The 16,443-nt window shown below is 38.8% G+C and overlaps 1 protein-coding gene across 1 annotated transcript in view; it reads left to right on the plus strand.

Annotated features, from left to right (window-relative positions):
* The window catches only part of ASPG (asparaginase), a 45,160-nt gene extending 29,147 nt beyond the window's left edge, over nucleotides 1-16,013 (plus strand). Inside the window, exons 10-16 of the mRNA XM_084521842.1 lie at nucleotides 1,079-1,198; nucleotides 2,293-2,388; nucleotides 3,244-3,407; nucleotides 9,698-9,784; nucleotides 13,403-13,502; nucleotides 13,825-13,884; nucleotides 15,555-16,013. Coding sequence (XP_084377968.1) covers nucleotides 1,079-1,198; nucleotides 2,293-2,388; nucleotides 3,244-3,407; nucleotides 9,698-9,784; nucleotides 13,403-13,502; nucleotides 13,825-13,878 — 621 coding nt within the window. The 3' untranslated portion in view covers nucleotides 13,879-13,884; nucleotides 15,555-16,013. The remainder of the gene's footprint in view (nucleotides 1-1,078; nucleotides 1,199-2,292; nucleotides 2,389-3,243; nucleotides 3,408-9,697; nucleotides 9,785-13,402; nucleotides 13,503-13,824; nucleotides 13,885-15,554) is intronic.
* Nucleotides 16,014-16,443: the final 430 nt, after the last annotated feature.

Here is a 16,443-nt window from a genome sequence, read left to right on the forward strand (position 1 = left end):
CAGTTGGTATCCTCTGAGCGAGTTACATGTATGTGATGGGACTCTTCCAGCAGACAGCTATAGTGTTGTCAGCGCTTGAGAGTTTTTTTTTTTTTTTAAATAAAGGGCATGCCTAGACATAAGTAAACCTCGGGCATTCCTCCTTCCAACATCACATCTGTTTCGTGCAAACTTTCACAATCCTGCTTTTTAAAATTCTAATTGAAATAACTGTGCTTTATACCTGCATCAGCAACCTGTAATGAAAGAGTGCCAGTATGTAAAATTGTCAAAACTGAGGAAACCAGTTGCTTTTTCTTAACGAATGGCTTCTTTCTCTGTTCTCCGGATTTCACATAACCCATCTTTTAGAGTATTTTAATTTATTACTGTGTTCAAGCAATTTCTGCACATTAATTAGCTGTCCTTTTTTTTTTTTTTTTTCCTTTTTTTTTTTCTGGTTGTATTGGATGAACCCACCCTGCAAACTGTTACACACCTGCTTTAATATCAAATAATTAGTACTACAGTAAACCCTCTGCTTTTAAAACAGGCTCTATGGCCAAATTTTAACAAAATCAGAGCTAATGGAGCTATTTGAAAATCAGTTGAAATAGATGACTGTCCACAGGCAGCACTGGGCTCTTTGAGACCTAAATAAACAGTCTGTGTTGGAGTACTGAGTTTTGGAAATGCTGGCAAAGGCAGCATTTCCAAATATTCTGTTCTTCAGCCTTACTCTGCTAATTACTCGCTGTCTTTCTGTTTTTAAGTAGTCTGCCCCACTAGGGCAGACAAACTTACCCCACTAGGGAAGTTTGTCTGCATACTCTAAAAATTGGAGGAGTTTTGTTATGTGCTTATTTTGGTTTCATTGCTTTAGAAGAAAGTTTTATTTCCCCGTCCCTTTTTCTTCCTTTTGTCTTTTTATACTTGCTGTCTTCATGGCACAGTAACTATTTCTTTAATCTTTTGTCTGCGTTCAATTAGTTTCCATAATTCCTCCGAACAATTTTCTAACTCGATCCTAAGATTTTTTTATTAGACTGCTACCATATTTTTCCTCTGCTAACAAAGGATTTGATTGCTTGCTTTTCAGATGCTGAGTGAGAATCTAAGAGGAGAAATGACTGTTGTACCCACAGGAGCCAAGATCTCTCTGAGAGATAGCAAGTTTATTCAAGCGATTGCCAGATCTCTAAGTATCAGCTGCAAGGAGGTATATACTTAAATATTTAAAACCAAACTCATGTAAATGCTAAATTCAGTTAAATGAACCTAGCTTAAAAATGAGCAACAAAGCTGAAAGAAAATTGAAACATTAGACCTTTTTTATTCTTATTTTTTTTTAGTACTGAGCGTCCCAGCTAGGCAATTGGGGTAGAAAGAAAGGACACAATGACAAGCATAGCATTAAAATGTTTTTAATTAAAAACATATTATCTTTTTTTTTTTTTTTTTCTTTGTAGACCCATCTTGAGTTTATTTTCTTGGCTGGCTGGCTACAATAGCAAGCCTCAGACAGTTGCTGTAATTCAGGGTATCAGTGATATGAAAAAGTGCTGTGTGTTTTTGTGGTCAAATGTATTGACAGTTTGTAGCAAGCCAAATAATAAGGGGTGAAACAGCTTAATTGTATGTGCAGACATAGAAGGATGATACTAGGGAAGCATTACACGAAGATAATTTGTGCTTTTTAATATTAGTCTCTCCCAGATGGAAAATCAGAAGCTATAGTACTGGTTTTTAAGATAAAAGCATTTGCCTTTCTCTTGCCTCAGTGTCAGGGAAGATGGGATTTTTAGTAGCTGTATGAATACTGAATTCATGGTTCTTTAGTATAAGAACTGTGAGGTTATTTAGTGGGTCTGTGGGGCTTGGCAGTAGAGGTTTGGAAGTACAGGTTAAACAAATATTTGGGGATTCGCATGAATAAAGTTGTTGCAGTCTTGAGGATAATGGACGATAGAATCTTCTCCAACTCCTACCAGCCTTGTTTCTCGTCCTGTAGTGATGTATAACTCTGGCGCTGCAGAGATGGTAATTAGTATGTGCACTTAACTGGTATTAATACCAGGTAATTGTAGTGTTGCTAGGGAGGAAGATAAATCTTTGTGGATGGGAGACCTACAAAATGTAAAATAAGCATGAGACTTCTTTCCTTCCAAGAATTAATGCTACCAGTTTTAAATATCCAAATGAGTAATTTGGAAACTTCACCTGGAAGTGCAAAGGCAGTGTTGTTATAACTTGGACATCAATTATATTAGAGGCAAGGCTGATTTTAAATGTTTACTTTTATTTGTTTCTCAGGAGTTAGAAGCTGTAAGAGATGCATTAATTCCACTTCTGGCTTGTGCTGCAGCAAAACTGGGTGACATAGATGCAATAAGAGCCATAGCAGAAATGGTAATGTAAAATTAACTGTTTGTACAAAACTTTAATTTTTAAATATAGCTGTAAGTGATACGAGGAAGCTGGGAAGCAACTATGTAAGTCAAGGTACTTTGACTAATAGAATTGGTTTCTAGGCATCTCAGTCTCTGCCTTTCAAAACTGGTATGTTCTTTCCCCTATCTGGTTCTCAGCTGTTTACATTTTCTTTTGAACTGTGAAAATACGGGTGGATTAATATGCAAGTTCTTATCTGCTAACTTTGGAACACTTTAAAATGGTTTATGCTGCTTTCTTTCATTTAACTTTCTTTATGCATATTCATAGTATCCAACTTTTGAATGTAAATTTGTCATGATTAAAAAAAAAAAAAGAATTTGAAAATTATATTTAAGTGAAACATAGTGCAGTGCTAAATCAGGATTTTGGCTCTCCTGATAACTCTAGCTTGGCTTATACCTGAAAAAAGAAATAGTTATTTCCCTGTATCATCTTCTACACCTCTTTGTTTTGTCTTTTCCTAGCTTTAACTCTACTCTTGAGGCTTTGATAATAGGTCTAGAAAAAGGATAGATGTATTTTGAAAATAACAATAAACTAAGACAAGTAAAATTAGCAGATTCTAGGCACAAAGCTGCTGTATGGTGTACTGCAGTAAAGAGCCTATCTGAAGGGGCTGTAATGGGATAATATTTGGGGGGGGGAGAACATATGGAAGGCAAAATAAATATCTGTATTGGTGGTAAAATCAACACTGGAAGCTTGACAAGCTTAATATTTTGGTGGGACAACAACTTGTGGTTTGTTGTACCAATGATCAAATGTGCAGCCAGTATCTTTTTAGCATGTGAAAGATCTGTCCTTTTTTAGGGTGGAAACTTGAGCTGTGAAGACTACGATGGTCGAACTCCACTTCATATTGCAGCCTCTGAAGGCCATTTGTCATTAGTTGAGTATTTGTTGACATCTGGTGCAACTGTTTATGCTAGAGACAGATATGGATCTACCCCACTGATGAATGCAATCAACTTCAGGTAAGAAAATAATTTATTTACCACTTCATGTAAAGTTTACAAACCTTATATCAGTTTTGATTTAAAGTCCACCCCTGTTTTTTGGTATTGTTTTATCTCAGCAGTCATATGTAAATGACAGAAGTTAAAGTAACACAAAACAGCTCTGTTTCAAAGGATGTGACTAGCCTAAATTAAAAGTGTTTTTGAAATAACATGAAATGAAAGCAAAAAACTTTGTACGCATGCAAAAATTTAGCATAAGGTAACTTATTGCTGCCTTCCCGCCAAGTCTTTGTCCATAATTCCAGGACTCCACTCTTTGTTATGAGGCTTCCTTATAAAACAGAGCCAAACTGAATACTCATTTTGACTGTTAGAAATGCAAGTGTAGGATCCAGGGCTGTCTGTTTTCTTTCTGCCCTCCCCTTTCCCATCAAGGGGAAACCAGACTGTTTCAATTGGCAGAAAATATACTGGTAGGTTGACATGTCTTAATCTTTCCCTTCCACCTATGCTTGCCTGACTCTCTTGTAGGGTGACTACTTTTTTGATTTTTCTCTTCCGCCCACTCATAGTTATATGGGATGGCTGTGTGGCTCTGCCTGTTTTGTGGATTTCCTCTTCCTGTTGTTCTGAATGTCAACAACTCTTGAATGGTAGTCGTGGACATGCAATTTATTGGTCTTTTCCATGTTGTGTAGTCTTAAGGAATGGTCATGGCACAGAATATAAAAGTTATCAGTTAACAAAAGTTTAATTTTAAAACAGTTTATATAGCCTGGGGATTCATAGAGCCATTGGTCTTCCAACATGTTAGAAGCTGCATGTTCTAGTCTCTCCTTGTTTCTTTGATCCACTTTCAGCACCTTATCTCACATTCAGTCTGTGTGATGGCAGGAGAGAAGGTTTTTTCCATAAAGGAGCTTGGAAAGGTAGAATTATAATGGTCTTCATGGGTGTCTGTCCCCAGATATTTCTTCAGCTTTCTAATGCTGACAAGTTCACCTGGTCTTTCAGGCTGGAGTTTGATACCTGGGAGGTCTGACAAGCCTGTTTTTGCATTGGCTGCAAAAATATATATATTTTTTTCCTGTCTCAAACACCAAATGTAGAAAATTCAACAGGTCCTATTAGCTTGAGATTTGAAGTTCTGTCTGGCCAAACTGTGCTATCGCCATACCTCCTGCATGGTCCCCTATGGCTGTGCAGTTGTTGCTTTATCTTAAGAGCATATAAGCCCTTCAGTGGCAAACCCTGAAAGTCTTAAAGCAAAAACAAGCCCAACAGCAAATCAAACAAATAACCTCATAGCTGAATAGAGGTGGCTCTAGTCCAATGTGAGAAAATGCTAAAGCATTAGATACCATTAGATGTTCCTGCAAATCAAGCACCTACTCTTTTTTTTACCGCACCCAACTACTGCCTGAGGAATTTCACATGAGCTTGTTGTTTGGATTCCTCAGCATTGCCACTCCTATATTAGACTCCTACTATGACTCTTAAGCTCTTTAAAACTGCACGCACATTTTGATATGGGGAATTGTAAAAGGAAACTGCACCATAACCATTTTCAGTTTCTCTTTTTGTTTCTACTGTCGGAATGAGAGGAAGGGTTGACTTAGAACTCATCTCATAAATTTGAATTTATGATCTGCTGTGTACTCACACTACATTTTCACCCTGATAAGCACACAAAGGAGGTTGGTAAAGATTAGACAGCTTTATATGTGTGTAATTAGATACCCACTAAAAGATTTAAGCTACAGAAATATTTAAATTTTGTTTATTAAACAGTTGCGTGCTGAAAGTGAAGAGATTATCCTGATGCAATGTACTGTATGGCAGAGGAGGAAGGGAGGGAAACTGACCTTAACGAGAAGTCAATGTTTTAAATTGTTTCATATTGTGACTTTCTCAATTTTACTGAATATTGCATCAGGTTAATCCCATTTTCTGAGAATTAATATTTGTTTAATTGGAATATAATTGCAGTACAGAATCTACTCATCTTAAACATAGTTTCTTTCAATTTTCCATGTGACATTGCTCAGTGGTTTGCCTCTTAACCTAGCATGCAAATTTGTATAACGATGACTGATTTCTGTTTTCCGTTTAATAATTTGTAAAGATGATCAGGAGTTACGTCTTCTTAAAAGCTTCTTAACATAGCACTGTCACTTACAGACTAGCAACTTGATCTATACCAAAGGCAATCTCTTAATATTTTTGACTCTAAGTGACTCTTTATTTCTTTAGATTGTAAAATGTGGAATCCCTTTCTAAATAAGAAATAAAGTACATTTCCGCTTTTTCCTTTGTAACTATGCAATTTGCGTGTAGTCTCATTCACTTTATGCATGAAGTTAAACAGACCACTGTTAATTTAGGCCAGTTGCTTGACATATCAAAATTAGTAGCATTCCTTTAACTTCTTAGAGTACCCTCAAGGGATAATTCATTTTCAAAACAATAGAATAATATTTTTTTAATAACAGAAACTCTTCTAAGCAGGTAAATGTCTTGAATAAAAATTGTGTATATTTTATGTAGTAAAAGCACTTCCATTTACTTACAGTACAGTGGTAAAAGGTTGAAAAAGGGGAGTTGCTGGTGTACTGCTGTGAGAACATCAGATTAGAGGTAGTAAAATTACCTCCCACATAAATAAGAATTTAAATACTTGATATTTTGCAAGGTTACATTTACATTACTTCAGGAAATATAAGACAGAGTGAAAATCTAAACATTAACAATTCCAGAAGTACGCTGAAGTTTGTCCTTACATTATTTGAGCGTACAGTTCCTACTGATACCGTGCAGAAAAGTGAACAAGTGAAACTAAGCTCATCCTGCCATAACCCTTGCAGTTGCTAGGGAAGCAAGCATTAAGAAGAATGAAGCCCGTCAAGTTTGGATATACATTACACCTGCATTTCTTTAAAGAGAGTTGGTGGAAGGTGTACACCCTAAGGCCCCAATCCTACAGACTCTTACATGTGTGCTCATTTCACATGTGTGATTCATCCCTTTTGAAGTTGATTCACTTTTCTAAGTGTCTGCCAAGTCAAGGCCTCAGATGATATGTACTGTACAGCACCACGGTCACTGTAAATCCAGAGCGCTCGTGAGATGGCAGAAGTTCTGGTGTCTTTGTCTGGAACTCAAGTTTGAGCCATAGGAATGGATATTTGAAGACCGCACTAAAATGTTTATTTTGTTCTTGAGCCATTAAAATATTAGTTTACATTTTTCTTTTATTTAATCTCCAATGTTATCAGTAGTACAGTCACAGGAGGGGAAGACACTAGAAACACTTTTTTCTCTTTTTCTGTCCTTCATAGAGCAAATCAAGTCAGTAGTAAGGCTAACTTTTAAGTAACATATGCAAAATAGCATTGTTTCTATAGGCTATGTCCAACCAAGAGCCATGGTTATGTAACAGAAGGAGCTAAGAAAAGGGAAGAGTTGGAAATAGTTTGCAGGTGACATGTGTCCTTGTGGCTTTGCTTATCAGATGAGGCTAGACTGGACAAGCAGCTGTGCACCCCAGGTTAACGTGGTGACATGGGCCTCTCCTCAGACCGTGAGCTCTGATTATTCAGCAGTTGCTCTGCTGTTGGGTCTGTGTCGTCATGGTAGAAAGGGAATTGCATTTGAACTGTTCCCAAGAAGTTTATGTCTCATGACGTCAGCTGAACTACAGATCAGCTAAACTGGTCCATCTGAGGCTTTGGTAAAGCCATAGTGGAGCAGCACCTGAAGAAACAACATCTGAAGACAAATCTCTCATGTGCATAAGACATATGAGAAAATTCACTGCCAGCCTCTCAAAATATGAATAATGCTTTTGTGGGTAGGAGTAAGACAGAAGTGGTACTCTGGACAGGGCTTAATTTTTTTGTGAACGATTCTGCTTGGATACCATTTCGATACCATTTGGATGAAAGTAGAAATGAGCTGTTGTGCAGCTTACCTCCTGCATAGTTTTCACACTGAGTGATGGGAATGTGAGAGGTGGTCGGCTTGCTTTCTTGGACAGATCTGCTCTTCCTAGTCACAGTACTAAATTTAACATTTTTAAGTTCCCATTACTATTTGTCTCTATTAATTCTTTCCCTTAAACAAGATGTCTTTTACCCTCCCCTTAACCAGCAGTGATATACAACACTTCCTCTTCTTCCCACCATACCAAGAAGCACTATTTTAAATGATTCCCAGTCCTCGAGACATTATACTTCTATTTATAAATGTTGTGTTGTAAGCATTTATTATAAACAGGTATTTTCAGTCCTTAAAGATTTATTTTACTTTAAACCACTTCTTTTCTAATTTAAATTTGCAAAAATGCCTCCAGATCTGCTTGTATCATAAACTTACAGGGTGCCATTCAGAGCAGTAGTGGCTGTGGAGCACAGGGGGACATGAAGTGCACTCTGGATGTTCTCTTCCTGCCAGTGAGGAGTAAATGGTTAGAATAATGGAAAAGTAATTCCTGACTCTTTGCTGGAACTGAGGGAAGATACCTCTAAACATTACCTATCTTGCTATAGGACAGGACAAAAAGATAAAAGGGAGCATAGCTTTTATTTTAAGAAGCACTACTTTCATGCTGAGATATAAGGTGGGAAATGAGGAATGATCTGTGGCAGTCATTGGAGAGTAAGCAGATGCTATCCATGCTCAGTTCTGAACTTTAATCTATTTTAGTCAGATTCATTTTCAGCTAATTATTGTTCTAAAAAATTCATGTATGTAGAATTCATTCTCCACTGCAGACTGAAAAATAGAATGCAGTGCCATTATTTGCTTTCTCAAGGAGATACTTGTGGATGACTAGACACATTGCAAGGGACCCTCCTGAGAAAATATTTTAGATAACTGAACAAACTTGCAGCATGTGCCGTTCCAGCAATGCTTTGGCATGAAACAAAGATACATTTATTTATTTATTGCTGTCAATTGAAATGAAGTATGTTTAAAAAAATATGTCTGGTAGAGTAGATAACCTATGTTTGGAAAAGCAAAATGATTATTACAGCATCTGTACAGTTTGGGGTTTTAATTTGTAAAGTAAGATCTTACATTAGACATACAAGCTTACATAGGCTTAATCTGGATAACTTTAAAGTAACTTCTAGTTCAAGATTCAGTTTCCTAAAGAGAAGCAATGGGATTAGATAAGTAGTTTAGTTCAGTTCTAAAATGAAAAGAAAATGCAAGTGATGAAGCTGAACATGTAGGTGAGATTATTTTTTTTATTTTTTATTTTTTGAATTAATACAGATGAGTCTTTAGGTGGTTCCTTGTGAAGCTCCGATTATTCATTTTAATCCTAATTTAATCCTAAAGCCTAATTCTTCATTTTGAAGTGTTACGGTATGGTAACGTAATTGAAAGAGGAAATGTGAAACTACTCCTGATCTACTGATGTCATCATGCTCTTTCTGGGGAAAAAAAAATACACTTTTGAATCTGTGAACTAGATACTTGTTTAGCAGAGGAGCAGACTGTCAAGTCCTTTTAGAACCTAGTTCTAAACCTTTCACTAGGTCCCTTGTGAAAAATGTATTTTGAAAATAGTTTTGTCTGTCATGTTATTTTCTATCCAAAGCATGTAAGAAATAGAAGTTGGCTAGTCGTGCATAGTTATCTGTTTGTCCATTTATCTCAAAGGAGAGGAAAGAAGGCAGGCATCCTAAAGACTACAGGTCAAAACATCTAACAAAGTTAGTGGGAGAAAGGGGCTAGGGAAAAACATGCTTCTGCGGGAGGTTTGTAAGATGCTTTCCACAATTCTGAAGCCATAAAAACACGATTAGCTTACACAGTAACCTAAAGATGCATTGCTTTCTTGCAAGACTTAGAGGTCATTTAAAACAGTAATATAGCTGGGTATTGTATTTTGTAAAATACAGGAATGGTGTTACTGAATGAATAATTTCACTGTTTTTTGGGGTTTCAATCACCAGTATTTCAAGTGTTAGATTAAGCTGGTGCTAAATTAATAATAATAATAATAATAATTTTGAAGAGAAGGGGGTACATCCCTTTCCATTTTAGAGCTGAACTTAGCACTTCTGTGAACTCAGTATGTGAGTGGTTTTTGCAAGTGACAGCAAATCTGCTTACTACATCTATCACCTTGGAGAAGACTCATTGTTTCTGTGGTGGTGGCAAATACCACATGAGAACTTTCACTGGCTGTTTGTGTACATGAGTAACATTGGATTTAAGGGAGAAAAAAAAAAAAGCAAACAAAAACATCCATGTCAAGATAGTTCTCTTTGTTTTCTATTTCTTTCATAAAGGCACACACAAGTGATCAATTTATTACGAGAAACGGGAGCGCACCTTTCAAAACATGACTTGGAGAACACCGGAGCAATACTCTGCAGGTAAATGTGATACATGGTAAGGTGGGGCCCTAAAATTGAGTTGAAGGGTAATGATTTTCCAGAAGAGACTCTCAGAATGGAAAACAGTGTGGAAATAACTTCCAAGGAATAGCTGGGTCCCTGGCACATGACATGCGAGTCTTTCTGTGCTAGACTAACAATGAGGAAATGAGTGAAATGATAAAATTAAGCATCAATTCTGTGCCACAGCACCAATAACTCAAGAGGGCTCCAAAGTAAGTTAATATTGTGGGAATAAGTGAACTAGAAGAAAACACGCTCTGTTTTTTCCAATCACTTTCACTGAGGAAGGGTAAAGAGGAAATAGAACAAGGTCTGTTTTGATTTGAGAATAAAGCTGCACATAGTGCATAATTTTTATTTTATGAAAATCCTCTTTTCACTTATATGGGAACATTTTCTACTCTAGCGCCTTTCTCAAAAATATGTAAATCAAATACACAAATAGGCTTAACCCCAAAACTGTTGAAAAAATGCTCACCATCTCTATAGTTAATTGTAAGAGGATATTATCCTTTATTAATGTGTTTTTCCATACAGCCATACAGCTACATTTAACAGATAAGATGTTTTAATGATAAGGAAAATAGGTGCCTGATTTTGTGTTTTTCTTAATGGTCCTGAATGATGGGATACTCTGAAAATTGTGAGAAATTTGTAGTAATATCCTAAAATTACTGGTTGTTTTTGCTTCATTTCTTCTTTTCCTCTCAAATACAAACAACAACAAAAAATCCCTGAATCCCAGCCTCTATTTCAGGAGTTGTCAGGAAACCATGACAACATTACAGGGGCCAGCCAGTGCCGCAGATTGTTCTCAAAACTGTAAGGTCTCGGTAAAGCTGATGTGCATTCTGTATAGGAACTGGACTCTGTCCCTTCAGTAATTCTGAAACAGAGCGATACTAGCTGGAGTGTTTCAGATGCCATAATATGCTCAGAGGAGACTGGATAATACCATTCAGCTAAAATATGTGCTTCCCAGGGCACTGCAGGTAATAGGACAAAACTAAACCTTTAGTTTGCATTGTTTCCATCTGTCAAGAAGATGAGAGGAGTGGCTTCGAGAATTACATTCCTCTGCAAATAAATTGGCCCCTCACTTAGCCATCGTGCCCTGTGCAGAACCTGTTTGGCTGGCTGACAGTGGGGTGTCCGACAAGAGAGCACGGGGGCTTTAAACAAAAAGTGCTTCTGATGCCGTTTGTTACAGCATTTGAGGGACTGTCGTACACTCTGTGTCTGTATGGCACGATTTCGTGTTGTTCAAAGCTATTGTTCTGATAATAAACATTTGAGGTTTTGGAATATTTTAAACTTGTATTAATGATAATAATTTTAATGCAAAAACAGCGTTCATCTTCCAAACAGAAGGGTGGAGTACATGCATGTACAGAAGCTTTAATGAAGACTTGGCATGGCGCTGTGTATTTGGGGTGAGAGGGGAACAGTCTCCCACATAGGTGCACAGCAGGAACCAGGGCCGTGGCCCTTTCCTGGTCACCTTAGGAGCTTGAGAAGCAGCTGCTTCAAATATATGTGTGTTTGGCTATACAAAGTACACTTACAGAGTGTGAAGGAAATACAGCTGCATTTGGCTTCGCTATGGAGATCACGAGTTGGAGAAAATGTTTCATGGTGTTATTGAGTATAATCAACTTAGTGAATAGCAGGTATCTTCTATTTATGGTTGTATCTAAATTTTCTAGCAGGCTGCATCATTGTTTGTTCTCTGGGCCACTGTCCCCAGAGAATACTTTTTTAACTTCATCAGTGAATTCTTGCTGCAAATTTGAGGATAATTCTGCATATTTGGGTTGCTCTAATATCACGGAAATAGACCACTTCATGTTTTTGACCACTAGTCAAAATTACTACTAGGCATTTAATTTTCAGTGCAATAGTCCTTGTTTGTTGCTTACAGTGATGCTAGCTGAATTGCCCTGGGTATGTAGGTTGGTAGTATTTCTAAACATTCCTGTCTTTGTCCAGAATGGTTTCTACTTTGCACGTGGCTGAAGGGTGAGATTCTGTTTGGCAAATGCAGTGTTTTCCTGTCCAGTGCTTGAGATACTTGTAACTCACTTGCTCAGCTTTTTGTTTGTTCCATAATTCTGGGACATTTCACTTTCAACATCAAGAGACTTTTCTCCGAGTTCAGAAGTGGCTGCTAAGCAATTTCTTCCCCACTTTACTAATGCTTATACTTCTTTACTAATACTTACTTTTTCCTGCAGTTTTCTTGAGGGCTTCCCACTGAGCTTCCTCTTAGACTACCCTTGCTTCCTCTGTTTTCTCTTGGCTTCTGAGGGGCCTTTTTTGTAATAGCATTTTTCATTAATGATTTATTGACCCTTTTCTTCACGATAGCAGACTGATCCACAGTTTGACCTCACTAAAAGCCCACTGCCACATCCCTGTCCCCTGCAGCCCCAGCTGTGGGTCTGTGGCCCTGCCTTAGGACTGGTAGGGTTGCATGGAAGAATACGAAGACCATTTGCTTTCCCTTTTCCTGCCCAACCTCTGGGACTGCTGTGAGCAAAAGCCGCTCTCTGACTTTCTCCTCAGGCTGCTGCAATTAGAGGCTTCCACTCCCCTGAAAAAATTTTTTCAGGTGCTTAAGAGATTTAATCAACAGCAGAAGTGATTTCAGCCTAGCAGAGAACTGAGTGTTGCAGACTTGCTTTCAGGCTTTCTTCTATAGGCGTACCTGACGGACTGCCCCTTACATCTTCCTTCCTCCCCTGATCTCCATCAGGTCTGCCTTGCTCATCTGTCATACACAGAGCCTGCCACCGTCCTCTGGCCTTGCTGCCAGAAACACGCCGTTCCTCCACGGCGAGCAGTGTTTAAGGCAGCTAATGGTGAACTTCGTAAGTCTGGGGGCGCTTTCCTTTTCATAATGAGATGCCGGCTCACTTGATGATTATCAGGGTAGTTCTGCTCAAACAATCGACTCGTACAGAGCAAGGAGTTGTGCGCAGTTCTGAAGCCTGACGTGCTCATACGTTGAGAAAACTCAACGTAGCCCTTGCAGCCGTACTGTCAGCTCAGCTAGACTCCAGCTCTACAGGTTTGGTACGGACAGGCATGCTTTTGTGTATGTGCAGACTGTCATAACTTCTGATAGCAAATATAGCTGTGCGTACTTGTGACGGGGTCTTAGAGGTTTTAAATAAGGCACACCGATTGCTAGCACATCAGCCTGTGCTCTCACTTCTTCAGCTGCATCAGGATGTAGCCACTGCCCTCCCCCCCAACTCATTTCATGAGATAAATATTGTGTTGTGAAATATGAAACTGCATGACTTTTTTTCCCCTTTGGTCATAGTCACACCCACTATGTGAAACTGGCCTGTTGTAAGTACTTATAGCACAGCCCTATTAATTTAAGGAACTGATTCATCAAGCTGTGTTGCTTGCTCAGCTATTCAAAGCTGTTGTAATAGTGTTCCTTTACTCACCTCTCTATCCTGGCAGCCATGTTGAGACTGTTCCTGTTCAGCATTTGCTCGCTGAGCTTCCTGACAGTACACAGGTGTACCATGAAATGGAATGAGAGACTTAAAACCGCTTTAATTGCTCTTTTTTTTCCAGTCTTGCAGCTAAAGGTGAAGTGGATGGGTTGAATGCCTGGTACCTAGCTGGTGCAGACCTGACGCAAACTGGCTATGATGGCAAAAATCCCCAACAAGTAGTAAGTGTACATATGGCTGTACTCCATATGGTACTCCAACTTTGTGGGTAGTAATGCACGCTGTCAGATAATATTAGTTTGGGAAAAGTAAATGCTGCTTTGGAGACTGTAAACCAGATTCGAGCATGTTGCGAACTCAAGTCTGGTGCTGTTCTGAAGTAATAAATCATTGGAGCCAGAACTTTCTCATCTATGTCAGAGGAATTAAAATTTAAATTGGATTTTAATTATATTGTGGTAACATATTCTTACTTCCCACAAGTAAGTATTTGCATGTCCTGGTGCACAGGATGGCGGGATTTATTCATGTTTCTATTCACAGGCAGAGGCTATGGGATGTAAGGAGGTTCTTGAGTTCTTCAGACAGCTTCCGTAAAAGAAGGTAAGATCGAGGTTTCAGATGCCAGATTTCTGAAATGTAAGGGTCAGCACATACATGTGTGAAGGGGGCTACACATATGAAGAGGGACTTTGTATTTAAGCCCTTGCTCACTGTATGGCATCTAGGTTCAGCTGCTGTCCCTGCCTTAGTTTGTCAAATGGGACTAATGTTTATTCCTCTTTTGGCCTGAAACTAGAAGTGATTTTAATGGTGCATTCTGTTCTGAACTTGGTTGGGTATCCAAACACTAATCAATCCATTGAGGGCAGTGATGTCTTGTTTTGTTGGCCTTTTGCAATAAATTGTTCCTCTGTCTTGCCTGGGTTAGAGAGGAAGTGCCTTTTCTTGGGCACTTTACCAGGCCTGTCTTTTAGGGTGCCAGGCCTGTTTTTTAGGGTGCCATGCCCACAGCAGCACTGTGGTGTGACCACAGCCGGTCGGTTGCACAGCCTCCCACTCAGGAGGCACTGCTTGGCACCTACAGCATTTGCAAGAGTGCTCTCCCTCTAGCTTTTTTGCTGAGCACCTTGTACCAGCCCACCGTCTGCCTGGTGTAACGTAGACAACCACCACCAGAAACAGGGCACAGGTTCTAAGTAGGCACAAGTAGCTGGGCTGCACGCACAGGGTGCAGAGGGCTCCCTTTCCACGCAGAGCTCTGCCCAGGGCACGCTCCCTCCCTGAGCACAGGACTGGGCAGTGCCGTGGCCTCGCTCTTACTCAGACCTTACATCCAGCTGCCTGCTTGTCTCCGACTCCCGGTGAGAGTCTCCTTTGTGCTGCTAATGCCCAAGGTGTGTTTCCCTAGCTGTGTGCGTATGACAGGGGTGTGAGTCTCGTGTTCAAAGCATCAGAGCTGACAAGTCTCTCCACAGTAAACTTGTCTGGGCGTTTGACCTTCTCCAGCGCTGTGCTGTAACTGGAGACATGTAAATCACTTGCCTTTCATTTCTCAGCACTCCTTTCTGATGCTATACATTGTTGATTTAGATATCTCTCCTACAATATATTGGCAAGTCTAATACCAGTTTAAATATTGGGAGGAGATGATGTCCTTTATTTAATAAAATTAACACAAAATTGAGTTAAAGGTTTGGCTGCAGGCATGGCTGCATTGCCTCTTCCCTGTCCCATTTGATCAAATATAAGTGAATTCATGTATATAGGTGGGAAGTTGCATAGGAAACAATTATGTTTTTTTCCATCACTGTATGGTGGTCTAAAGGAGAACATAGGATAGAATCAGGCATTTTCCCTTTCCTGTAAAGGTTTGAGGTGTGCTTGTTTCTAAGCTGATATGGCAGGATTAGATATAATCACACTCTCAAGCTCTTAAAAAAAAGCTCTTAAAGCTCTTTCCAGCGTCCAGGATGAGGACACTAAAAATACTTTCACAATATGGGTTATGTTGCAAAGAGATTTCAGTTTTCAGTGAAATATGTCTGCAAAAGTCATTTTTCTTGTGCAGATGGGGAGTGAATGTGTTAAATCTTCAACTCCTACTTGGATCATCTCAGTTCCTTTGGACTGAGCCACCAGTAGTGTAGGCAGTCTGAAGGAAGTCTTCAGTACTGCATGAGAACTTGTTTGACAGGCTACAAGGTAACCTCGTCCCACGGAGGTTTTGGATACTGCCTAGTATTAAACATCCATTTTCTCTTTATCCATAGGCTGCAGAAGATGGTCACTCCTCTTCAGAAATACCAGCTTTGAACCAGAAATGGTGTTAAGCAGTTACAGGGAGAAAAAAAAAAAAAGGAAAGAAACAATGCTAGTGGCACACGGAGCTTACAGGGCTTAGAAATATTATTTTTTTAGGAACATGTTAAGTTTTGATTTTACAAAAATGATTTTCTGCTTTATCTTTTTATTTTTTTAAGAAAAAATATAAGCAATTGAGGATGGAATGTATTGTCTTTACTGCGCAAGTTCTGTTCTTAAACCTCTTGAATCTTCTTCACGTCTTTGAATCATTGTTAAATCACTGTGGACAGTTAAATCTTACATTAAATCACTGTGGACAGTATTGCAGGCATAGCAAAAGGATATGATGTGGTGAATTCATACCAATAGAAAACAGTGCATTGTAGGTTTCTGTGTTTCAACTAATAAAAATCTCTGAGGAACAATGTTGGTTTCACTTTGTCTGATTTTTGCAATGGCTTGTATCACTTCAGTTGCAATTACAGCAATTTTGAGTGTCAGTGCAAACAATTGAATCAGTCATGGGCATCTGCCTGCAGTTGTGTACTAATCTTCACCAATGTGTCACTATAAAACCCCACTTAAAATGAGTAGGAGGCAGATGCCATAAAGCATATTTGTGGGACTGTCTAAGTGAATTGATTGTTTTGTTTCTAATAGCATCTTTCCCACATCCTGACCGGAATATAATCAAGATTGCTACATGCTGGACACTTAATTCTTTGGACTGTAAATGTGATCTTGGTGTTAACAGACCCAAAGTTTAAAGTCACAGCACTTTCAGACTAAAGAAACAAAAACCAAAAAGCAGTATGTGTCTTTCCTGCTATGTCTGCCCTAGAATATGTAAACACT

Source organism: Aythya ferina (genome assembly GCF_964211825.1).
Source record: "Aythya ferina genome assembly, chromosome: 5".
NCBI classification, from domain to species: domain Eukaryota; kingdom Metazoa; phylum Chordata; class Aves; order Anseriformes; family Anatidae; genus Aythya; species Aythya ferina.